Source organism: Capricornis sumatraensis, chromosome 5 (genome assembly GCF_032405125.1).
Source record: "Capricornis sumatraensis isolate serow.1 chromosome 5, serow.2, whole genome shotgun sequence".
NCBI lineage: Eukaryota > Metazoa > Chordata > Mammalia > Artiodactyla > Bovidae > Capricornis > Capricornis sumatraensis.
Window position 1 is genome coordinate 124,200,922 of NC_091073.1, and position 26,168 is coordinate 124,227,089.

Sequence of the window (26,168 nt, forward strand, 5' to 3'; positions counted from 1 at the left end):
GGACTCAGCTGACGGGCTGGGGCTGGAGCATGGGGAGTCCTGCCATGTTACTCCCAGGGCGATCTTCCGTGGATTTACGAGCAGCACTTGGGCGCTGTCCCGGGATGGTCCCGGGACATCCATCTCGCAGTGTTATGACAAGACATCCTCACATAGGCCGGCAGCTGCTCATCCGAGTGTGACCTCCGGGGCTGGACGCCCGGCCGTCCAGACCAGCCTCCCAGACCAGCCTCCCGCGGGGCCACCCTCCTGGCTGCGGGAGTGGCCGGGGCCAGGGGCGTGGCCGGAGCCAGGGGCGTGGCCGGAGCCAGGGGCGTGGCCGGAGCCAGGGGCGTGGCCGGGGCCAGGGGCGTGGCCGGAGCCAGGGGCGTGGCCGGAGCCAGGGGCGCCGCATGCGTCCCCAGGCCGCTGCCTGTGGGCACATCCTGCTGACCTCGCAGCCGGGAGCCCTCTCTCCCTGCCTTCCTCCTTCTGGGCCACACCCTTCGGGCCGGCCCTCGGTCACTCCTCCGGCCTCCGGGGCCCATGGCCCCGCACGGTCCCACCTGGCGGGCGGCCTCCAGCCTTCCTCCCGTCCCTTCCTCTCGCTCTACCCAGCCTCCTCCGGGGGCCCCGCTGCCCCCAGGGAGGGGTCGGATCTTCTCACCCCACCCGTCTGCAGCTTCAGGCCTTGAGGCGCCTCTGCCTTCCCCCCTCCACCAGCTCACTGCACTCGCCTCACGGCGGCGTCCCCAGCCAAGTGGCCTCTCCAGTGGCCTGTCCAGCTCTCCAAGCTCGGGAACAAGCCTGAACCCCCACCTGCCTGCTACCTGCCCGGCGACCTTTGGTGCTTCACGCAGGGCGGGTAAGAGGGACAGCAGGGGACGCATGCTGTCTTTGTCACCGGGGCAGCGGGCCCCCGGGAAGCCTGGCTTCACCCTCTGCGTCTGCTCAGACCAGCCTCAGTCCTTTCCTCGCAGGGAAGGAAGGAATTGTAAGAAGTCACAGATGACTTGAGAAGTGGGAGCAGCCCTTCCCTGGGGTGGGGAAGGGGCGACTTGTTGGTCAGTTCTTGGGCTGCAGGAGCCCCTCACAGCTCACAGCCAGGGTGGCGTGCAAGGGCAGGCGTCTGGGCTGCCCTGGGCCCCAGTTCAGCACCCGAACTGTGGGGACTCTGCCTGCAGCTGAACCCCAGAGGCCTCCGATGGCCCCTGAGGACACTCAGAGAACCGGGCTTGTAGTGAGGACAGCCAGCCAGGAAGGACTCACCAAATCCCCATGCTGCCTCCAAACCCCAGCAGGGCAGTGTCACTCTGAGTGGCCAGGGAGGGTCCTCCATCCCAAGGGGGCGCCTGAGCAGAGGTGCAGACAACAGATGAACAGAGCAGCTGTGGGGGTTCAGGGGGAGGCTCCTCAGCTTTGAAGCAGGCTTGGGAGGGAAGAAAACCCTGGTCTAAAGCACACCTCTCTCACTATGGTGCCAGGTACAGTTTTACGAAAAGAGTGCTAGGCTCAGGCTCCAGGGAGCCAGGTGCTGCCACCAGCTTGGGCAAGAGACTGGGGGTCCTCTCTTGTGTCCTCACTTCGGGGAGGTGGCTGAGGGCACCTTCAAGCATCAAGACCGGGATGCCCCATGCCTGCTGGGTGGACGTCACCCTCCCTTGTCCAGAGGGAGGACGCTCAGGGCCTTCCACCTGCCCGCCAGGTGGGGTCTGCAGGTCTGCTTCTGGGTCAGCAGACGGGAATGGCCCATGGCAGACGCCTTGGTGCCAGGAGGCTGGGGGTGTGCAGACAGGGCCCGCCCCGGAACAGCAGAGGGTGCACCTGGCCACTCCCAGGAGTGCCAGACCGGACCTGTGGCTGCAGGGACAGCGGAGAGCGCAGCAGAGGGGCCAGCAGCCCACGTGGGAGCCGCTGCCAGAGGCTGCGGATGGCCTCCCTGCGGGGAGCCGCCTCTGAGCTGGGGACAGGCGTGGGTGCCTCAGGAGGGGCACGGACAGCCTTGCTTCAGACCCTCCCTGAGGACGAGCGTCGGTGAGTGAGCTTGGCAGATGGCGTGTGGCCCCGGGGCTGATCGCCATAACGAGAGGGCAACTCTCATGGGGCAAAGGACAGGCGGGCACACCAGCGTCTCCCGCGGCTCCTGGGTTCCCTAGCTCAGGGCTCCTCAGGAAGGACACACCGCCCCAGGCCTTCCTCCGCAGCTCGTGGGGCTGAGGGCAAAGGGCACCCACGGGAGTGAGAGCACATCACCCACAGCCAGCTCTGGCTGGAGCAGTCACCTCTGATGACCAACCTGTCAGGGCCTGCGCCCTCTGCAGGCACCCGGGATGAGCCAGGACCTCCCGCTAGCTCGAAGGGGTGCAAACCCAAACCCGCCATGGCTCTCGACGGGTGAATCAAAATCAGTCCAGTATCCTTTGTTTAGAAAAGTCAGACAGTGGGAAGTTTGCTAGTCCAGTGCCTCCCGGGGACCTGGTTTAAGCTGCTGCTTGTTATCAAAGCCTCCATAGCCATGAATGACGTGGCTCAGACTGTGGAACTGCCCCATCCTGCTCCCAAATTGGGGCAAAGATGATGCAAAGTCGCGGGGAAGGTCCCAGGTGACGCGAACACAGGCGGGGACGCAGGCTGAGAGCAGCAGTGACTCAGGGCCCCCACCGTGGTTGGCAGTGCAGGTGAGGACAGAGCTGCTGTGAGCTTATTTCCTGGCGGCCGTGGCCTGAGCTTCAAGGGTGGGACTAGGTTAGTCTTAGTGCTGAATCAATATTAAGTCACAAAGCCCTAAATATCTCTAAACACCTCCTAAACTTTTCTTTTTTATAAAGTGAATCCGTTAAAGAGGTTTAGAACTGACGTCGGCTTTTGTCTAGATTTCTGTGTTGGTTGGTTTGTGTTTGTTTTAGATCCAACATGTAATAAAAATGATTCCTTGTTAGACTTACACAAATTACCTCACCAGAATTGAAAACTAGGGTTTTTTTTTTTGCCATTTCAGGTGCTGTCTCACGCCGCTTTCTTGCAGCGCCTACAGACCCTGTGTCTCCTGACGTTCACTGTGGGCACTGGAATCCGTCTCATCTTGCTCGGCGAGAAGGCCTCTGCTCAGCTCCTGGTTCACCTCGTCTGCAGTTTCTCTATTCTGGTAACTCATTGCTATTTATATCCTTGGTATTCGAGCCACACACACTTCAAAGAGCAACAAGGAAAAGATGGGAATTCAGAACACAAGCTGCTTCTCTCTGCAGAAAGTGAGGGTACCAGGCAGGCTACCTGGCCGGCCTCCCTCCTGTGGGGGCGGAGCGCTGCCCACAGGCTCTTCCTGTGAGTCAGGGTGAAAGGGCTCTGGCAGGTGTTTCTACTGTCGAGCTAACAGTGAAATAAGAGCCTTTGATACAAGAAAACACCGAAGGACTGACGCTTGTCATTGCAGAAAGACCGAGTGACACCTTCCCCCGGCTCCAGACGGGAGGGCCGTCCTCTAACTCTCCCACATCTTTCTGACCCACCCGGCACCAAGGCTGTGCCATCCACATCCCTGGCAGCATGTCCAGCGGGCCCTGTGAGGTCACTCTGAGGAACGCGGAGCCAGACAGCAAAGCCTGCGAGGGCTGAGCCCTGAGGAGCGCTTTAAACCTCCTGGCCCATCTCTGCACCACGAGCAGCTCTCTGAGCAGGGCTGGCCTGGCCCGCGGTCCCTGCAGAGCAGCCTGGCAGCTCAGGCAGCGTCTGCACAGCAGCTCCGCCTGCTCCCACAGAACCTTTTAAAAAGTGCTAGTTGCAAACTTTTAAGAATTGGAGTATTTTCACCAACTCGATGGACGTGAGTTTGAGCAAACTCCAGGAGACGGTGAAGGACAGGGAGGTCTGGTGTGCTGCAGTCCATGGGGTCACAAAGAGTCGGACATGACTGAGCAACTGGACAACAGGGACCTAAAGTTTGCTTTTCTAACGTTTGGTGCCTGCGTTTCTTCACAGCAACAAGCGGGTGCTGAGGGACATTCCCCAAGGCCCCGTGGCAAAATGTTACCCTGTCCAGCGGCACGGCCCCGGCTTACACTCGTGAGCTGTTGGCCAGGGACCAGGGCCAGACTCGAGCCTTTGGAACGAGAAGCATTAAAGGACAAGCCTTTGCACTGCTTAAGGCCACACTCCGTCCACCTGGGCCAACCGGAGGTGAAGAGTCTCTGTGAAAGAGAGCCGACTGAGGACCATACCCCCTGCCCCACAGTGGACGCGCTCACACTGCTCTCCTGGGCCCGCTTACACCAGGCTGAGTCATGGGCACAGGCCTGCAGGCACCCCTCCTGACGCCCAGTGGCCCTGGCCAGCTGGGAGGGGTCTCCATGAGGGAAAGCCACGGCCAAAGCCCCTCTCTGGAAAGTAAACGCTCCCTTCCTCCTGCTGGGCCGGCTTCCTCTTGTTAGCAAAGCGCTTCTGGTGAGCACGGGGGATGAAGAGTGCTAAGGAGGAGACACCGAGGCGGTGTTTTGGTGTTCCCCAAGCAGAGGGGACAGCGAGGGGTGGGAGGGGCCACCCCGGGTGACTGTGAGGCGGGCTGGGGCAGAGGCTTTATCCGTGCGGGTAAACTGACTCCAATTCAGTCTGCCCGTGTCAGGGGTCACGTCCTCCCTTGTTCCCACGTCAGGAGTGCCTGCTGTATCAGGCCTGTGGCAGGGGCCTGCCAGCAGTGAGGGCTGCCCTCTGAATGCTGGCCGATGCCCCGCGTGGAGAAGGGGTTCTGTTCACAGCTGTCCCCGGTCAGCGCCAGGGAGTGGACGCCATCTGTGAGCAGCCTCAGAGCCCAGCAACCTGATGGTCCGGTGACGGCCCTCGGGGGCAAAGGCCGAGGGTCACCCCTACAGATGTGGCGGACGGAACCCGCCTGCGCTGTCCATGAGCGAGGCCTGGACTGAGCGCTGTGCTGGCCGGACCTGCTCCCTGCCACGACTAGATGCTTCTGGGGTTTCGGCACGTCTCCTATCAGCGTTTAGCTCCCCTAAGTCTCTTAATTTTCACCGAAAGGACAGGCCTCAGTGGCTGTGGCAGCTGTCTTGTCCTGAGGCTGACCTGACTGGCAAGACCCAGCCTCATGGACCCTAGTAGCTGGCTAGTGGTCACATGTGGGTTTTACAGGACACCTCCTGAGTTCATGTTTGAGCCGCCTGTTTTGCATTCCTCCGGACAGAGCTTGACCAGACCTTTGGGAAGACATGGCTCTCAGAACGCTGTGGGCACTGCAGAACCACAGATCTCAAAGGCTGCAAGGAGCCCCTGGGCCAGAGTCCTTGTCTTCTTGGCTGAGGAAAGGGAGGGTCCAGGGAGACAGGAAGGGGCCCAGGAGAGCTGTTTTAGAACCGGTTTAGAACCCCTCTGGCTGCAGACCACCTGTGAATACCTGAAATGTGTGATCCAAATTGTGATGCATTCCAAGTGTGAAATGCATATTGGGTTTCCAAGACAATACACTAAAAAAGCAAAATCTCTCATCAATACTTTACATTGATTACAAGTTGGAAAAATAGTGATTTGGATATATTTGGATAAATAAGACCATTGTCAAAGTCCTAAGTTTCTTTTTCCTTATTTTAACATGGCCACTAGAAAACTCAAGCTGCCCGTAAGGCTTGCATCCTGCTTCTACTGGGAAGAGCCGGTCTAGAACAGCACCCACACCTGGGACTTCCCACTCACGGTCCTCTGCAGGGCGCCAGACTCAACACGTGGCTGTACTTTGATTTTAAGTTTTTTCTTGAATAGACTAGAATGATAACACAGAACAAAGGAAAAGAAGAAAGCTGAAGGACAAGAGGTTTTTGCCACTGTTTATGATCTGGGTGTTATCCCAGAACCTTCAGAGTTTACAAACAGGAGACGGTACCCAGGGCGGGAGCTCATCGTCCCAGCTTTACTTCTGGGAGAAATAGTCAGTAAGCTCACTGTACTCATAACTGGTCTGTTCTTCAAGAAAGCAAAAGTCTCAATTTCCTGTTTAATTTCTGATAAATTCCCACTGTTTTTAACTGGATCTAAATCATCTGTGATGTAACTAAGGATTTAAAATGCAAGAAATCAGATAAATAGTTTTTCCATGGGAAAAAGAGTTGCCTTTGCAAAGCGTAACAACTGTCATAGATTATTTTAATAACTGTTGCTATTGTCTCAAACCGCGGAAACTATTACGTTAAAAGGTTTGCGTGAAGGACCCCCTTCCCCTCTGCCCTTCCCAACACACATACCCCACTGCCCATTACCCGCAATGCTATAGGATTTTTGCCAGCAGTTCATTAAAAAAACAGTGGAAACAAACTTTTTTTTTTTTAAAAGACACAAGTGACTGTAAACACCAGTTTTCTGAGTGAGGTGCAAGCTACTTGCAAGCCTGCCTGTCCATCCCGGGGAGAGTCTCACCAAGCATCTATCTGCCTTACCTTTGTGTTTTTCTGTTTGAGTCCTTAGAAGCTCTGCACATCTCGTTTCTTCCTCCTGAATTTCCAGATGAAATCGGCATTCTGGGTGAATACTGCTCACCTAGTCATGGTTAAAAGAAAGGGACAATTCCACTGTAATAGGAAAGGCAAGCAAAAACTCTATATAAAAGCCCCTAAATCTCACAGTTCTAAACTGCTTCCAAACTAACACTCATTTAAAAGCAATAACCTTCACATTTTGGCACGGTTATTTTTTTTTAAAGGTTCAGTATTTACTTTGTAAAAGAATTAGTAAACAAATAAGAAACTTGATATAATTTTTTTTCTGGGCAGGAAAGCAAACTAACTAGCCTGATACATCGTATGTTGTCAGTACTAATTTGGCAGCAATAAGGCTCTTTAATCCAATAATCTTCCAGTATTCGAGTCCTCCATTTCATAGCCCTTGATTTAATCAAAGTAAATACATGTTTACTCATCAGCCCATTCTTAATGGCTGCACACAACCCCAGACGCCAGCGTGCTTCATCTAAGGCCAGCCTCCACATTCACTGGAAAGCCCTAATAGAATAACTTTATTTTTAGAGGCTGCAGGTCACATTCAAAACTGAACTTTGGAATCTGGTATGAACAAACTTTTCAAAAAGATGAGGGGTGAGCAGGGAGAGGCCTGGAGCAGAGTCACAGCCGGGAGGCAGTGGGGGACTTCTCGCCAGGCTCGATTACGGGAACCAAAGATGCGATTAGCACTGCCTGTCAGTGTGTGCAAAAGACAGGCCGAATGCCGCCTGAGTCAGTGTGTGCGAAAGACAGGCCGAATGCCGCTTGAGTCAGTGTGTGCGAAAGACAGGCCGAATGCCGCTTGAGTCAGTGTGTGCGAAAGACAGGCTGAATGCCGCTTGAGTCAGTGTGTGCAAAAGACAGGCTGAATGCCGCTTGAGTCAATGTGTGCAAAAGACAGGCTGAATGCCGCTTGAATCTTGGAAGGTAATATTCTCTGGTCTTTATTTTCACAAAGGTCCAGCATTCTCTTCTTTTATTACCATCTCCAACCCCTGATGAGTACTCACACGGCAGGCTGGAGCTGTGTGGCCCACTCTCATGTCTGAACAAAACTTTTGTGTTACTGGAGAGAATCACGCTCTTGCATGTATTACGGCTACCTATATCTAACTGGGCTTCCCTGGTGGCTGAGGAGTAGAGAAGCTGCCTGCGGTGCAGGAGACGGGTTTGGTCTCTGGGTCGGGAAGATCCTCTGCAGCAGGGCATGGCAACCTACTCCAGTATTCTTGCCTGGAGAATCCCCATGGACAGAGCCTGGCGGGACTGCAGTCCACAGGGCTGCAAAGAGTCAGACATGACTGAAGCGACTTAGCACATATGCTCACGTTTAGTTATCCTACCACTGAAATAAGTCAGTAGAATTCTAACCAGAAATAACATTTCCCAGCAGTGTTAAGGGGCTTCCCAGGTGGCTCAGCGGTAAAGAGTCTGCCTGCCAAGGCAGGAGGTGCAGGAGACTTGGGGCCCACCCCTGAGTTTGGAAGACCCCCTGAAGGAGGAAGCGGCGACCCACTCCCATCCCAGGTCCCCGAGAATGCCTGGGAAATCCCATGGACAGAGGAACCTGGTGGTCTAGACTCCACAGGGCCACAAGGAGTGGGACCCAGCTGAGCATGTGCGCAGCAGCGACAGGAGCAGAGACTTAATGCTGGATGCTTTTGCCACGTTTACCCTCACTTTGGGCTTCCCTGGTGGCTCAGAGGGTAAAGCGTCTGCCTGCAATGCAGGAGACCTGGGTTCGATCCCTGGGTCAGGAAGATCCCCTGGAGAAGGAAATGGTAGCCCACTCCAGTACCCTTGCCTAGAAAACCCCATGGACAGAGAAGCCTGGTAGACTGCAGTCCATGGGATCTCAAAGAGTCGGACACGACTTAGCGATTTCACCCTCACTTAAGAAAACAAGATGTGAAGCTTGGTCTTTTTTTTTCCTCCCATGGCTCATCGCGGGGCAACGACCACTGTACAAGCTTCTGGTTTCAACCAGGTTGTATTTTTCATACATTAACAAGTCAATACCTTAAATGTCAGAATTAGGAAAATTGTATTGACTTAAAAAATGGATTTTTGATAAGGTACTAAAAGACATCATAATACCAGGCATTCTTGAAATACGCACAGTGATGCCGTATTTTGGGATACCCTAGAAGTTAAAGCAGCGTTAAGCCTAACAACTCCTGCAGCTCTTTCGCGCACTGAAATGGTCAGACAGGCTCTCATCCCCCCAGCATTCCTCTGAGGGAGGAAGGCATCGTTCGCCTTCACTCTGAGGAGGGGTTGGCCTCTCTGAGGGGTGGGCTAGGGGCAGACGGGAAACAAACACCCTCAGCAAGAACGAATTTCCCTAAATAGCTCCATCCCTGGCTTCGCAACCTTAAGAGGGGGTACGAGTCAATAGAGACGGTGATCTGGCCACGGTGTGAAGTGCGTACGCGCGCACACCCAAACTGGCTCCAGGCTGCGGGAGGGAAGCCGGAAACCGGGCTTACGGTTTACGTGTCTTCTCATAAGAGGAAGAATTAAATAGTCTATAAATGCATTCAGTTAACAAACTTCCACCCAGCATATGACCTCCTCCGGTGCTCTTAAATAATGGTAACAAATCAAAGCAGGCTATTTCCAAAGGAAACTTTGTTTAGCCACACCACGTCTCCCTGACACACACTAAAACAAACCAGAAGCTTAGCCGGTACTAGCAGGTGGAAAGGGAGGTATTTAATGATAAGGCAAACTCCAATTTCCCTCTGAAAGGAGAAGCCTGCGCAGGTGACCGCAGCTCAGTCCCCAGCTCCAGAGGGGGCGCCAGGGCCCCGGACCCGCTCCGCTACGAAGGGCGTCGAGCGAGGCACTGGGTTCCGGTCCCAGCAAACCCGGGACCGCCGAGCAGACCGAGCGACCGCACCTTCCCAGCCGGGTCTTAACACCGGGCCAGGCTGGGGCTTCGGTTCTTCGCGCTCTGCGCGGTGATCCAGAGTCCCCGGCAGGCCTGTGCCCTCCAGAGAGCTCGGAGGGCGGGTGGAACCCCCGGGACCAGCCCCGATCTCCGCGCCCCCGGGACCGGATCAACCCTGATCCCCGCGCCCCCGGGACCGGACCAGCCCCAATCCCCGCGCCCCCGGGACAGGACCAGCCCTGATCCCCAAGCCCCGAGGACCAGCCCCGATCCCCGCGCCCCCGGGACCGGACCAGCCCCGATCCCCGCGCCCCCGGGACCGGATCAGCCCTGATCCCCGAGCCACGGGACCAGCCCCGATCCCCGCGCCTCCGGGAGAGGACCAGCCCCGATCCCCGAGCCACGGGACCAGCCCCGATCCCCGCGCCTCCGGCACAGGACCAGCCCCGATCCCCGAGCCCCCGGGGCCGGACCAGCCCCGATCCCCGCGCCGCCGGGACCAGCTCCGATCTCCGCGCCTCGGCGGTAAAGCCGGGCGCCCGGGGCGCTCCCTCCAGGGAGGGTCGGCGCGGCGGGTCGTGAGGGCGCGGGTCCGAGGGCACTCACCGGGGCGAGCAGCCAGCCGCAGCAGGTCAGCAGCGCGGGCGGCAGCAGCGCGGGCGCCCTCATCCCGGCTCCGCGGCGCTGACAGGGGCCGGGCCGCCCGTGCGCAGCGACGCGGCCCCAGGGTCGGCTCCCCGCTCCGAGGTCGGCGGGCGGCACCCGGCAGCCGTCTCCGGTCGGCGGTCCGCCGAGGTTGCGCCCGGCGCCCCGGCTCCGCCCCCGCTCCCTCCCCCAACTCCGTCCGCACCCCGCGCCCCCCGCCCCGGCCTCTCCGTCTCTCCCCTCCCTCGCGCTGGCTTCGCCGCCTGGGTCTCCGCCCCACGTTCCGCAACCGCCCCCCGCCCCCCGCACTCCCTTCGGCCGCCAGCCCCCAGCCGCTTGTACCTCCTTCCCCGCGCCCCTGGCCTCTCCCTGGCGACCCCCAGCCTTCGCTCCCTCCACCGCCTCTAAGCCGCGGGTGACGGGTGCGCACGAGTGGGCTCCCTGTGCGGCCCAGCTCCCAGCGGAGATGCCAGGGGAGAGCGACTCCGGAGCGACCCACCTTGTCGGAGACCCGGGCTCCCGGCCTTTGCACCTACTGTGTCCTCCTTGTTAAAGACCCCCGAGAAGTTGGCAGAAAGAACAAGTGGGTTGGTTGGGGCAACTGAAAAATCAGAAGGCACTTGGAGGGCGTCCTGATGGGGGGAGACCCGCGTCAAGCTGGGCAGGTCATTCTCTCCCCCCACCCCGCGCCCCTCCCCGCAGCTGCTCGGGCCGCAGAGTTGGACGCTGGGCAGGGGCGGCCCGGGCCTGAGATCCCGCCTCATCCCACACCTGTCTCAGAACTTCGCAAGGAGCAGCCGAGCCTAAGAGCTGGTTGCTACTCGGCAAATGGAAAGGCGCTAGGAATGAAAAATGAAGCCGGGAATTTTCATCTGTTTTTCTGTCCTCCGCCCATCACCTATCGATCTATCAGTTTGTCATTATCACCTACCGTCTGTCCTTCTGTCTGGGGTTGGGGGGCGGGAATCAGTAGTAGAGACAGGATCTGGGCTCGGGGTGTGCTATGCAGCTTGGGATCTGGAAACGTAACCATTCTGGATCCAACTTGACAGACATTTTTTTTACTCACTATTTGAAGCTGGACAAGCCGTGAACTATGGGCCAAGTGCCCTTGTAAATGAGAAAGCTGACACCTGCCCCTCACCTAGAGGGTTGCCGAGACTGTAGACCATTTATACGGATGTGAATACCGTGCCGGATGTGAACACCATGCCGTAAACGTTAACTGCTTCAGGGGCAGGCAAGACGCACTGTCTCCCTCTATAGGACTTTGTGGTCCAGAGAAGGGGGACTGATGTGCAGAAAAAGTGTGATAAGTGCAAGAGGCAGACAGATGGGGGGAGGAGGGGCCCAGAGAAGTGAGTGTGTAAATGAAACACGGTGGAGAGTGAGAGACGGGGATGGTGGGGCAGGCATCTCCACCGCAGGGGGCGCTTGGGCAGAAGCCTGAGGGCCAGGGTTGTGTAAGGGAGAGGGTCACCTTGCGAGGCCTGAGGGCCTGAAGAACAGTCTTCACTCCGTGGAGAGCAAAACCTGAATCACACAGACTGGCAACGGTAGCACACTGCGAATTCACAGCACAAGGTTCTTTACTTCCTGACTTACTGTTCTTGTTCAAAACTGGTGTTGGGATGGGTGGTACTTAATGTGTCAGTTGAAGGTTACTCTGTTTCTCCTGGGTGAACGCCCATTCTTTCAGGAATTTTTCCACTTCCCCCTGCAGGGGGAGGTCTGTGTGTCCTCAGGGCTGCTGGGGAGAGGGGCTCCTCTGTGGGTGTCTGATGCGTGGGGCTGGTGGTCCTGTCTCTAGACCCCTGGCACTGGTGCCCTGAGGCGTGGCAGCCCCCTGGCGGGGCTATGCTGATGCCCATGGGTCCTCGCTCCGGACCCTGGTCTCCAGGACCTGACCCCTGCCTCCCCCTCCTGGGCCTCTCCTGACTGGGACCACGTGGCTCGGGGCCCTGGCACCTGCTTGCCTGTGTCCCGAGGCCCCAGGAGGGGCCAGGCTGGTGAGACCCTTTTCAGTTGCCTTCCCCACCCTCCTGCCTGGACACCCTGCCTGTCACCACTCCCACTCTGCTGCGTCCCTGAGTGTCCAGGCTGAGCTTTGTCTGTTGGTGGAAGCTAGCTGGCTCCTGGTGTGCCAGCCTGCACGCCAGAAGCCTGGAAACCTACTTATTCAGTGAGGGAAGCTGCAGGCCTTTGCAATCAGGAGCAAGTGAGATTGCTTCAGAAACACATGCCATGCTGTTACTTTATATTTTGTTCAAAGGGGGATAGAAGCTTCGCAACCACATGACTCCGAGGCTGCCTGGTCCTTCTGTTCCATCTAGATCTGGTTGGGGGGAGGGGACATGCCCCCACCCTCAGGTGCATTTTTAACTCATACCTACAAAGAAACGAAGCAGTCACCTGTGTCCCTCTTTTTGTGTCCTTTGAAAGCTGCTAGACTAGACTTCAGTAAAAGTTTACTTCTTCCTCCTGCTAAAAAAGACAGGGGAGTCGAAGATGCTGCCGGCAGGAAGTCTCTGACCAAGGTGGCAGGGAGCACTCTCCGGAGCTTGAACCCTGGCCCGTGCCTCCTGGGTTCCTGGAAGCAGACTTAGAGCATGTTTCTTTGCTGCGTCCTGGCTCTCGTAGGCATAGGGTACCCTGGCTCCTGGGTGCCATAGCACCCCGGCTGCCTGCAGCACAGAACGGGTGCCCCATGTGTGCTTGGAATATCAGACTGAGTTAGATCCCCAGGCTGTGGTGGAATTCCTAATATGTGCTCAGCCTACTTGTCAAAATGATGGTGAAGATAAAATCAAATACCAGCCTGGGAAAGCCTTCACAGACATTTTTCAAGTATACTGATGTGATGTGCTGCCTCAGGGGTGTGCCCCTGTGACCCCATGGGGGCTCTCTGCTGCCCAGGCCACCACTGGCAGTCTGCGCTCAGGCCTCAGGACAGGTCAGGGACCTGCTTGACTGGCTCATTTGCCCCGGGTGGTTTCCAGCCCCTCCTGTTTTCAACCATAACCGACTTGTCCTGTGAGGGGGATTAATTAGGGCCAAGCTCCCTTACAACTGCACCCCTGCCTGATGCCTGCAGTCCTGGGCCCTTTGCTGGTGATGCTTTCCTTTCCAGCTATGAAAAAGCCCAGCACTCGGATGGCAAAGCGCCCCACTTCCTTTAGGTTCAAAGGTCTCTCCTGCAGCTCGGTTCTGGATCAGGCCCCGAGCCTGAGGTTAAGGAGCTTTGTCCTCTGCCGGCAGCAGGGAAGGCTCTGAGTCCGGAGGAGGGCCGGACAGCAGACAGAGCTGGGCAGCAGTGGGCAGGGCAGGGCGGGCGGCCTGTTTTCTTTCCTGCTCCACCTCTGCCCCCTTTGAGGCTTGGGGGTCCCCCAGGCTCAGAGGGCGGGTGGGGGTCAGGTAGCCCCACTTCCTGGCAGAGCTGGGGCCCCTCCTGACCGGCGCCCTCCTCGGCCAGGAGCGAGGCCGCCTCTCAGGACGCCTGCTGCTCCCAGAGGCGGTCCTTTGCTTGGGATCAGCCTCCCTCCCCAGACGGTCCTCCCCGGGAGGAGACTCTCAGATGGTCCTCCTCAGGCTAATGAGGACACAAGCCCATCCTGTGCTTTGCCAAACGGGGAAGCGGCGGCTGCCAGGAAAGCGTCCTCCCGGGACTCTGCGGGCGGGCGGCCAGGCTCAGCCGGCCTGCCCCCGCGGAGGACTTGGGCTGAGCTCCGCTCGGTTTGCGGTGCGGAAGCGCTCCGCGCCCCTTCCTGGAGAAGGGAGTGCTGAGCCCCGGGCCCCTCACCTCTGAGAATGCTTCCCTCGGGCCCTGCTGCGACTCAGCCCGGAGGTGGGCCCAGAGCTGGGCCCGGAGCTGGGACTTACGGGCCTCGGGGTCACACACCCTGCGGATGGTCCAGCCCCTCAATTTAAACACGGGGACTTGATCAGAGCTGTGTTGGTCTTTGGGCTCACACACTGACATGATGAGCTGAGCTGTCTCCGATGTCTGACCTCACTCTCAGCTCTGTGGCCAGGGGGCCTTCAGAAACATCTGGGGAGAGAGCTGCCCTCGAGCGTTCCCAAGAGGAGAGGAAGTGAGGCGTGGTGTGGAGGACGCCCCTGGAAGGTTGTGGTCTTGTAAACACTTTTTTTTTAGAGCAGCGCATGTTCACAGGGAAGCACGGAGTTGCTATATCCACCACCCTGCACACACTCGCCTGTGTTAACACCTTGTTGCACAGTGGCACGTCGGTAAACTGACGAGGCGCTGTCACTGTCCACTGAGGCTCACGGCTCACGGTCATCATGGTTTTTTTCCCAGAATGGCATGAAGTTGATTCAGATAGTTTGCAGCCTCTTCAGATTGGCTACTTTCACTTAAAAACAAGCATCTAAGGTTCCTCCATGTCTTTTGGAGGCTTGACAGCTCATTTATTTTTAGAGCTGAATAATTTCCCAGTATCTGTGTGTACCACAGTTTATTTCTCCACTCACCTACTGAAGGACGTCCAAGTTTCTTCCCATTGTGAATAAAACTGCTAAAACAACACAGTCCTACTGTGTGGCACAGGAAACTATAATCAATATTTTGTAATAAACTATAATGAGAAAGATATGAAAAAGAATATATGTATGTATGCATAACTGAATCATTTTGCTGTACACCGGAAACTAATACAACAATGCAATTAACTATACTGCAAAAAAAAAAAAAGAAAGAAAGAAAGAAAGAAAGAAACCTGCTAAAAACATTGCTGAGCATGTTTTTATGTGGACATAAGTTTCCCCCTGATTTGGATAAACACTGAGGGGGGTAGCTGCTGAATTGTATGGCAAGTCTATATTTGCTTTTATAAGAAAACGCCAAACTCTTCCAAAGTGGCTGCACCATTTTGCATTCTTGCCGGCAATGAATGAGAGTTTCTGCTGCTTCACGTCCTCGCCAATGTTCAGCGAGGTCAGTGCTCTGGATTTTGAACATTCTAATGTTTGAATGGGCTTCCCAAATGGCTCAGAGGTAAAGAATCTGCCTGCTTATGCAGAAGATGTAGGTTTGATCCCTGGGTTGGGGAGATCCCCTAGAGAAGGAAACGGCTACCCACTCCAGTAGTTTTGCCTGGAAAACCCTGTGGACAGAAGAGCGTGGTGGGCTACAGTCTATCAGGTCACTAGAGTCAGACACAGCAACTAAACAACAATAGCGTTTGTGTAGTAGTATCTCATTTTTTTTTTTAATGAATAAAGCTAGTGGAGGTGATGGATTTCCAGCTGAGCTATTTAAAATCCTAAAAGATGGTGCTATTAAAGTGCTGCACTCAACATGCCAGCAAATTTGGAAAACTCAGTAGTGGGCACAGGATAGGAAAAGGTCAGTTTTCATTCAGATCCCAAAGAAGAGCAACATTAAAGAATGTTGAAACTACCATATGATTGCACTTATTTCACATGCTCATAAGGTTATGCTCAAAATCTTTCAAGCCAGGTTTTAGCAGAATATGAACTGAGAACTTCCAGATGTACCAGTTGGACTTAAAAAGGCAGAAGAGGAGCCAGAGACCAAATGTCAACATTCGTTGGTTCATAGAGAAAGCAAGGGGTTCCAGAGAGACACCTGCTTCTGCTCCATTGACTGTGCTAAAGCCTTTGACTGTGTGGATCACAACAAACTGCGGAAAATTCTCAAAGAGATGCAAATACCAGACCACGTTACCTGCCTCCTGAGAAATCTAAATGCAGGTCAAGAAGCAACAATTAGAACATGGAACAACTGACTGGCTCAGAATTGGGAAAGAAATACAACAAAGCTGTACATTGTCACCCTGCTTATTTAGCTTCTGTACAGAGTACACCATGTGAAATGCTGGGCTGGATGAATCACAAGCTGGAATCAAGATTGCCAGGAGGAATATCAACAGCTTCAGATATGCAGATGATACCACTCTCATGGCAGAAAGTGAAGAGGAACTGAAGAACCTCTTCATTAGGGTGAAAGAGGAGAGTGAAAAAGTTGGCTTGAAACTCAACATTAAAAAAAACTAAGATCATGACATCTGGTCCCATCACTTCCTGGCAAATGGAAGGAGAAAAAGTGGAAACAGTGGCAGATTTTATCTTCTTGGGCCCCAAAATCACTGCAGGTGGTGACTGCAGCCACAAAATTAAAAGACACTTTCTCCTGGAAGAAAAGCTGTGACAAACCTAGACCATGCATTACAAAGCACGGACATTACTTTGCTGACAAAGGTCCATATCACCAAAGCTGTGGTTTTTCCATGTATGGATATGAGGGTTGGACCATAAAGAAGGCTGAGAGCCAACGAATTGATGCTTTCAAATTGTGGTGCTGGATAAGACTCTTGAGAGTCCGTTGGACTGCAAGGAGATCAAACCAGTCAATCCTACAGGAAATCAACCCTGAACACTCATTGGAAGAACTGATGCTGAAGCTGAAGTTCCAATACTTTGGCCACCTGGTGAGAAGAGATAACTCATTGGGAAAGACCCTGATACTGGGAAAGATTGAGGGCAGGAGGAGAAAGGGGTAGGAGAGCATCAGATGGGTACATAGCATTAACCATTAACTCAATAGACATGAATCTGAACAAACTCTGGGAGATAGTGGAGGACAGGGGAGCCTGGTGTACTACAGTCCATGGGGTCACAACAGGTCTGGCGTGACTTAGAGACTGAACAGAAATAATCTCGTTCTTTTAATTTGCATTTCCCTGATGGCATAAGAGGTGAAATATTTTTCACACGCTTATTTGTTATCTGTCTAATTAAACTTGGTGGAGTGCTTATTCCCATCTTTTACTGCTTTTTAAAAATCGTTTCATTTGTTTTCTTAAGGTGAATTTTAGGAACCTTTTGTACATTTTAGATTCTAATCTTTTATCAGATAAGTGGTTGAAAATATTGTCTCCCAGTCTTCTCATTCTCTTAACAGTGTCTTTCTCAGAGCAGACGTTTTCAATTTTAATAAAAACTCACTTATCAAACTTTTCCTTTCTTGATTTATGCTTTTGGTGTCATGTCTAAACTGAAGGTTACCAAGATTTTCTCCTGTTTATCTCCTAGAAGTTTCATAGTTTTGCGTTTTTCATTTACATCTATGATCCATTTTGAGTTAATTTTTGTGAAAGGTGTAAGATTAGCATCCAGACTCACTTTTTTGCCTGTGGATATTCAGTTGTTCCAGCAACATTTTCTGAAAAGACTCATTGCATTGCTTTTGTTCCGCAACTGTCAAAGGCCAGTTGACTGTGTTTATGAGGGCCTATTTCTGGGTTCTCTATTTTGTTTCACTGATCTATTAGCCTATTTCTTTGCCGATATCACGTGGCCTTGATCACTGTAGATGTCTAGTAAGTTGTGAAGTCTGGTGGTATTAGTCCTCTGACCTGGTCCTTCTTTTTCGATATTGTGTTGGCTATCCTGAGTCTTTTGTGTCTCCATATATAGATCTTAGAATCAGTTTGTCCACATCCAGATAATAATTTGCTGAGATTTAAATTGGGATTGCAGTGAATCCATAGGTTAATTGGGAAAGAACTGACATCTTGACTTTATCAAGTTTTCCTATCCATGGACATAGGATCTCTCTCCATTTATTTAGTTCTCCTTTGGTTTAGTTCATCAGAATTCTGTTTATGTGAGTAGCTTTCCTCATGCAGATCTTGTACGTATTCTGTTTTGATTCATAGACTTGCATCTAGCAGTCCATGGTCATTTTTGTGCTAATGTTGGTGGTATTTTGTGTCTTTATTTCTCAGTCCCCATTGTGTGTTACTGGTATATAAGAAACACTGAGTTTTGTATGCTAAGCTTGTTTCCTGCAACTTTGTGATCACGTATTGGTTTCAAGAGATCTTTTGTGGTTGTTGATTCTTTGGGACTTTCTACATAGGCAGTGATGTCATTTGTGAAAACGGCAGCTTCATGTATTCATTCTGGATCTGTATTGCTTTTCTCCCCGGTCTTGCTGCATTCGCTGGGACTTCCAGTGTGATGCTGAATAGGAGAGGTGAGGGGTGGCATCCTTACCTGGTTTCTGGTCTTAGCAGGAAAGCATCTAGTTTCTGACCAGTAAGTATAATACTGGCTGTAGGTTTCTTCCCCCCAGGTTTTCTGTATTAAATTGCGAAGCTCTCCTGCATTCCTACTTTGTTGAGAGTTTTTATCATGAATGGGAGCTGGGTTTTATTAAATACTTTTTCTGCGTCTACTCTATGTGAGAATGTAATTTTTCTTCTTTGGCCTGTTGATGTGATTTGTTGTTATTGTTTAGTTGCTAAGTTGTGTCCAAATCTTTTGCAACCCCATGGACTGTAGGCTGCCAGGCTCCTCCACCCATAGGATTTCCCAGGCAAGAATGCTAGAGTGGGTTGCCATTTCCTTCTCCAGGGGAGCTTCCCAACCCAGGGGCTGAACCCACATCTCCTGCAAGATAGGTGGATATTTGCCGTTGAGTCACTGGGGAAGCCCATTGATGTGATAAGTTATATTAACTCATTTTCAAATGTTCAAGCTTTGTATACCTGGAATAAATCTCAGTTTTTTGAAGTGCGTAATCTTTTTATATACTGTTGGCTTTCATTTGCTAATGTTTTTGTTGAATATTTCTGCATCTGTGTTCATGGGTGATCTTGGTCTAATTTTCTTTACTTACAATGTCTTTATCTAGTTTTGGTATTAAGGAAATAAATGAGTTAGGAACATTTACTTTACTTCTATTTTCTGGAAGAGATTGTAGAGAATTTGTAAACTTTCTTTCTTAAATGATAGAATTTACCAGGCAATCCATTTGGACCTGGTGCTTTTTTGTATTAGAAGAGTATTAATTACTGATTCAGCTTATTTAACAGATATAGGACTATTTAGATTATATGTTTCTCTTTATATGTCTCTTTATATGTTTCTCTATCTCTTTTGGTAGATTGTGTATTTCAAGAAATTTGTTCATCTCAGCTAAGCTATCACACTTGTGGGCACAGAATTCCTCCTAGTATTTGTTATCCTTTTAATGTCCATGGAATCAATAGTGATGTCCCCTCTTTCACTTCTGATATTAGTAATTTGTGTTTTCTCTCTTTAGTTAAGTCTAAGAATTAACTTGCCCTGAAGCTTATAAATTTTATTGATTTTTGCAAAAAAACAGCTTTGGGGTTTCTTTGATTTTTTTCTATTAATTTCCTATTTTCCATATCATTGATTTTTGCTCTGATTTTTTAAAATTAATTTTTATTGAAGGATAGTTGCTTTACAGAATTTTGCTGTTTTGTGTCAAACCTCAACATGAATCAGCCATAGGTATACATATATCCCCTCCCTTTTGAAACTCCCTCCCACTTCCCTCCCATCCCACCCCCCTAGGTTGATACAGAGCCTCTGTTTGAGTTTTCTGAGACATACAGCAAGTTCCCATTGGCTATCTATTTTACATATGGTGATGTAAGTTTCCATGTGACGCTCTCCATACATCTCACCCTCTCCTCCCCTCCCCCCATGTCCAGAGTCTATTCTCTGTGTCTATTTCTCCACTGTTGCCCTGGAAATAGATTCTTCAGCACCATTTTCCTAGATTCCGTATGTATGCGCTAGACTACAGTGTTTATCTTTGTCTTTCTGGCTCACTTCACTCTGCACACTAGGTTCTCGGTCATCCACCTCATTAGAGCTGACTCACATGTGTTCCTTTCTATGGCTGCGTAGTGTCCACTGTGTATAGGTGCCACCACTTCATTATCCCTTCATCTGCCGATGTTCTAGCTATGCTAGATGCTTCCACGTTCTAGCTGTTGTAAATAGTGCTGCGATGAACGTTGGGATACATGTGTCTCTTTCAATTTTGGTTTCCTCAGGATATATGCCTAGGAGTGGGATTGCTGGGTCATATGGTGGTTTTCTTCCTAGTTTTTAAAGGAATCTCCATACTGTCTTCCACGGTGGCTGTATCAATTTACATTCACCCCAACAGTGCAAGAGTGTTCCCTTTTCTCCACACCCTCTCCAGCATTTATTATTTGTAGACTTTTTGATGAGGGCCATTCTGACCAGTGAGGTGATATCTCACTGTAGTTTTGATTTGCATTTCTCTAATAATGAGAGATGTTGGGCATCTTTGCATGTGTTTGTTAGCCATCTGCATGTCTTGCTTGGAGAAATGTCTGTTTAGGTCTTTTTCCCACTTTTTGATTGGGTTGTTTGTTTTTCTGGTACTGAGTTGTATGAGCTGATTGTATATTTTGGAAATTAATCCTTTGTCAGTTGGTTCATTTGCTGTTATTTTCTCCCATTCTGAGCGTTGTCTTTACACCTTGCTTATAGTTTTCTTTGCTGTGCAAAAGCTTTTACATTTAATCAGGTCCCACTTGTTTACTTTTATCTCTGTTACCCTAGGAGGTGGGTCACAGAGGATCTTGCTTTGATTTATGTCATCAAGGGTTCTGCCTGTGTTTTCCTCTAAGAGTTTTATAGTTTCTGGTCTTACATTTAGGTCTTTAAACCACTTTGAATTTATCTTTGTAAATGGTGTTAGGAAGTGTTCTAATTTTATTCTTTTACATGTAGCTGTCCAGTTTTCCTAGCACCATTTATTGAAGAGGCTCTCTTAGCCCCATCATATATTCTTGCCTCCTTTGTCAAAAATAAGGTAGCCATATGTGCATGGGTTTATTTCTGGGCTTTCTATCTTGTTTCATTGGTCTGTATATCAGTATGGTACAGCAGTACCATACTGTCTTGATGACTGTAGCTTTGTGGTATAACCTGAAGTCAGGAAGGTTGATTCCTCCAGCTCCATTCTTCTTTTCTCATAGCTTTGGCTATTTGGGGTCTTCTGTGTTTCCATAAGAACTGTGAAATTTATTGTTCTAGTTCTGTGAAAAAATGCCATTGGTAATTTGATAGGGATCACATTAAATCTGTAGATGGCACTTGGTAGTATACTCATTTTCACAGTATTGATTCTTCCTACCCAGGAATATGGAATATCTCTCCATCTGTTTATGTCTTGATTTCTTTCATAACAGACATAAAAGGAGAAATTGATAGTGACACAATAACAGTAGGAGACCCTAACACCCCACTCACACCAATGGACAGATCATCGAGATGGAAAATTAGTAAGGAACACAGGTCTTAAATGATGCCTTAGATGAGACAGATCTCATTGATATCTTCAGGACACTCCATACAAATGCAGAAGAATACACCATCTTCTCAAGTGCACAAGGAACATTGTCCAGTATAGAACACATCTTGGGTCACAAATCAAACCTCAGAAAATTTAAGAAAACTGAAATCATATCAGGCATCTTCTCTGATCACAATGTTATGAGACTAGATATCAATTACGAGAAAAAAGTGTAAGAAACGCAAACACATGGAGACCAAACAAGCTGCTTCTAAATCACCAATGGGTCACTGGAGAAATCAAAAGGGAAATAAAAAAAATTCTAGAAACAAATGACAATGGAAACATGGCAACTCAAATCCTATGGGATGCAGTGAAGCAGTCCTAAGAGGGAAGTTTATAGCAATACAATCCTGCCTCAAGAAGCAAGGAAAACATCGAATAGACAGCCTAACTTCACACCTAAAACAACTGGAAAAAGAAGAACAAACCCCTCCAAAATTGGTAGAAGGAAAGAAATCATAAAGATCCAAGCAGAAGTGAATGAAAAAGAAATGAAAGAAACAATAGTAGAGATCAATAAAACTAAAAGTTGATTCTTTGAAAAGATAAACAAAATCGACAAAGCTTTAGCCAGACTCATCAAGAAAATAAGAGGGAAGAATCAAATCAACAAAATTAGAAATGAAAAAGGAGAGGTTTCCACAGACAATGCAGAAACACAAAGGATTATAAGAGACTGTCATGAACAGCTATATGGCAAGAAAATAGATAACCTGGAAGAAATGGACAGTCTTAGAGAAGCTCAATCTTCCAAGACTGAACCAGGAAGAAATAGAAATTATGAACAACCCAATTACAGGCACTGAAATTGAAGCTGTGATCAAAAATCTCCCCCAAAATCAAAAGCCCAGGACCAGATGGCTTCACAGGAGAATTCCATCAAACATTTAGAGAAGAGCTAATGCCTGTCCTTCTAAAACTCTTTCGAAAAATTGCAAAGGAAGGAACGCTTCCAAATACATTCCACAAGGCCAGCACCGCCCTGACACCAAAACCAGAGAAAGACCACACACAAAAAAGAAAACCACAGGCCAACACCACTGATGAACACAGAAGAAAAAAGCCTCAACAAAACATTAGCAAACAGAGTTCAGCAACACATCAGAAAGCTCATGCACCATGATCAAGCTGGGTTTATTCCAGGGATGCAAGGATTCTTCAATATACACAAATCAATCAATGTGATGCACCATATTAACAAATGGAAAGATAAAAAGCATATGATAATAGAAGCAGAAAAAGCCTTTGACAAAATTCAGCGCCCATTTATGATTAAAACTCTTCCAAGAAATGGACATAGAAGAAACCTGCCTCAACATAGTAAAGGCCCTATATGATAAGCCTACAGCAAACATTATTCTCAGTGGTGAAAAACTGAAAGCATTCCCTCTAAGATCAGGAGCAAGACAAGGGTGTCCACTTCCACCACTGTTGTTCACGTAGTTCTGGAAGTCCTAGCTACAGCAATCAGAGAAGAAAAAGAAATAAAAGGAATCCAGATCAGAAAAGAAGTAAAGCTCTCACTGTTTGCAGATGACATGATACTGTACACAGAAAATCCTAAAGATAGTATCAGAAAATTACTAGAGCTAATCAGTGACTTTAGCAAAGTTCCAGGATACAAAATCAACACACAGAAAGCGCTTGCATTTCTATATACTAACAATGAAAAGTCAGAAAGAGAAATTAAGGAATCAATCCCATTCACCATTGCAACAAAAAGAATTAAATATCTAGGGATAAACTCACCTAAGGAGACAAAAGAACTGTACACAGAAGATTTTTGCTCTGATTTTTACATTTTTTTCTTGTGCTTATTTTGGATTTAATTTGTCTTTCTTTTTCCAGTTTCTTAAAGTGGAAGCTTGGGTGACTGGTTTTAGATCTTTCTTCTTTTCTAGTGTATGCATTCAATGCTATAAATTTCTGTTAAGCACCATTTCCCCTGTATCTTGAAAATTTGTTTAGTTAGATTTTATGTTCATTTAGGTCAAAATATTTTTAAATTTCTTACAAGACTTCTGTTAGATCCACAAATTATTTAGAAGTATGTTGTTTAATCTCCCAGGATTTGGGGGGTTTCCAACTATCTTTTAGTTACAGATTCCTAGTTTACTTTCACTGTGAGCTGAGAGCACACATTGTATGATTTCTATTATTTTAAATTTGTTAAAGTGTGTTTTACGGCCCAGAATGTGACCTGTCTTGGTGAATGTTCCTGGTGAGGCTGAGAAGAATTCTGCTGCTGTTGAACGGCACAGTCTATAAATGTCAATTAGATCCAGCTGATGGACGCTGCTATCCAGTTCAGCTGTCTCCACTAATTACCTGCCTGTTAGATCTGCCAACTGCTCACTGAGGAGTGTTGAAGTCCAACAGAAATGGCAGATTCAGGCTATTTCTCCTTGCTGTTCTGTCAGCTTTTGCCTGATGCATTTTGGGGCTTTGCTGCTTTGCACAGACACATTCATGATTGTTATACATATTTGAGAAGGTTCCATTTAATGATTATGCAGTGCCCCTCTTTATTCTTGATAATTTTCCATGTTATAAAGTCTGCATTGTCTGAAATTGAACTAACTACTCAAACTTTCTTTTGATTCCTGTTAGCATGACAGGAATCTATTTCTTCTTTCCTTCACCTTTAATCTAGCTGTGCCTTTATTTAAGGTGAGTTTTTTTGTAGACAGCATATAGCTAGGCCTTGTTTCTAATCAACTCTGACAGTCTTTGCCTCATACCTGGCGCATATTGAGATCATTGACATCTAAAGTGGTTACTGATATAATTGAATAATCTACAATTTTCGTTACTGTCTTCTATTCATTGCCCCTTATGGGCATTTTTTTCTTGTTTGTTTGTTTCTTCATCTTCCATGCTCATCTTTCTTCTCTGGTTTCAGTTTATCTTTTCATGTGATTTAATTTTATCATCTCTAAGCATATTAATTGTATTTCTTTAAAATGACTTTTTTTAGTGGTATCCCTTGAGTTTGTAATATACACTTAAGACCAATTCATGTCGACTTTCAAAGGACACCTCCCTGCAAAGAGTAACCACAAGACAGGCAGAACACAAGGGAAAAGAAAGCCCTGAAGTCAGGAGCATTGGGTTTGCATCCAGCTGAAGACTGGCTCTCCTGGGGTCCCTTCTGCTCAGGCCTTGGCATCTCCATCTGTAAAATGGGAATGCTGGCTGAGACAGTCTCTCAAGCCTGACTCTGTGTCCAACACTTTGAAATTTGAACAAGTCTTTAGGGGAATATGTTGAAGTATAAAAGTGTCCTTTTGAGTAAGTTTTATTTTGTAAAGTTGAAAACAAAATAACAGAACCAACGCTAAGCCACTAGTAACATAAGCACCTTATAACAGAGTACCCCCAACGAATCCTGATGTTCTTTATGGCATTCGGTTTATTCATCCATCAGCTATAAAAAATGTACCATTTCTTTTACTATTTTGAGCAAAGTGTCATTGTTGGATCAATTAGAAATAAAAATTAAAAAACTTATTTCACCTTCAGTTAGACCTTCTTCCACACTCTTCTTTATAGAGACGCAGATTGCTGACCTACAGAATATTTCTTTTTTCTGAAAAATTCATTTTAACATTTCTTGCAAGGCAGAACTATTTGCAGCAAATGCCCTCAGTTTGTGTGTCTGAGAAAGCCTGCGATATTGGAGCCTAAAATTTCTCGTGTTCATGGTTTTTCCTCCTCTATTGCCTCTGGCTTTCTCGAGAGATGACTTCTTTTTCTTGTTTAAAGCTTTGAGGTGTGCAGGTCTTTCAATTTATCTCCGTGTTGTGTCCAGGAGCCCTGCTGATGTGGCAGAGGGGCATGTGGGGAGGGGGTTTTATAACCTGTGAGAGGCCTCAGCCTTGAGGCCTGTGTCCTTGGCCTGAACTTGCCAAGTGCTTCCCAGTTTTTTCTTCCCCTTAAGCAGATGGATGGCCTGGGGTGCTGGAGCTGAGTATTTCCCTGCCCCTAGTGGGTCAGGCAATTGTCAATCAGCTCCCCCAGAGGCAGGCCTTGATAGGAACAGAGCGCTCTGGAGCGTTTCAGCTCAGCTCAGTCAGTCAGTCGTGTCCAACTCTCTGCGACCCCGTGAACCGCAGCACACCAGGCCTCCCTGTCCATCACCAACTCCCGGAGTCCATCCAAACCCATGTCCATCAAGTCGGTGATGACATCCAACCATCTCATCCTCTGTCGTCCCCTTCTCCTCCTGCTCTCAATCTTTCCCAGCATCAGGGTCTTTTCAAATGAGTCAGCTCTTTGCATGAGGTGGCCAAAGTATTGGAGTTTCAGCTTCAATATCAGTCCCTCCAATGAACACCCAGGACTGATCTCCTTTAGGATTGACTGGTTGGATTTCCTTGCAGTCCAAGGGACCCTTAAGAGTCTTCTCCAACACCACAGTTCAAAAGCATCAATTCTTTAGTATTGAGCCTTCTTTATAGTCCAATTCTCACATCCATACATGACCACTGGAAAAACCATAGCCTTGACTAGACGAACCTTTGTTGGCAAAGTAATGCCTCTGCTTTTTAATATGCTGTCCAGGTTGGTCATAACTCTCCTTCCAAGGAGCATGCGTCTTTTAATTTCATGGCTGCAGTGATTTTTGGAGCCCAGAAAAATAAAGTCAGGCACTGTGTCCACTGTTTCCCATCTATTTGCCATGAAGTGATGGGACTGGATGCCATGATCTTAGTTTTCTGAGTGTTGAGCTTTAAGCCAACTTTTTCACTCTCCTCTTTCACTTTCATCAAGAGGCTTTTTAGTTCCTCTTCACTTTATGCCATAAGGATGGTGTCATCTGTATATCTGAGGTTATTGATAATTCTCCCAGCAGTCTTGATTCCAGCTTGTGCTTCCTCCAGTCCAGCGTTTCTCATGATGTACTCTGCATATAAGTTAAATAAGCAGGGTGACAATATACAGCCTTGACGTACTCTTTTTCCTA

At 49.3% G+C, this 26,168-nt stretch overlaps 1 protein-coding gene across 1 annotated transcript in view; it reads right to left on the minus strand.

Annotated features, from left to right (window-relative positions):
* The window catches only part of VIPR2 (vasoactive intestinal peptide receptor 2), a 67,578-nt gene extending 57,526 nt beyond the window's left edge, over positions 1 to 10,052 (minus strand). Inside the window, exons 1-2 of the mRNA XM_068972637.1 lie at positions 9,970 to 10,052; positions 6,411 to 6,510 (exon numbers count right to left, since the gene is read on the minus strand). Coding sequence (XP_068828738.1) covers positions 6,411 to 6,510; positions 9,970 to 10,032 — 163 coding nt within the window. The 5' untranslated portion in view covers positions 10,033 to 10,052. The remainder of the gene's footprint in view (positions 1 to 6,410; positions 6,511 to 9,969) is intronic.
* Between the last annotated feature and the right edge of the window lie 16,116 nt (positions 10,053 to 26,168).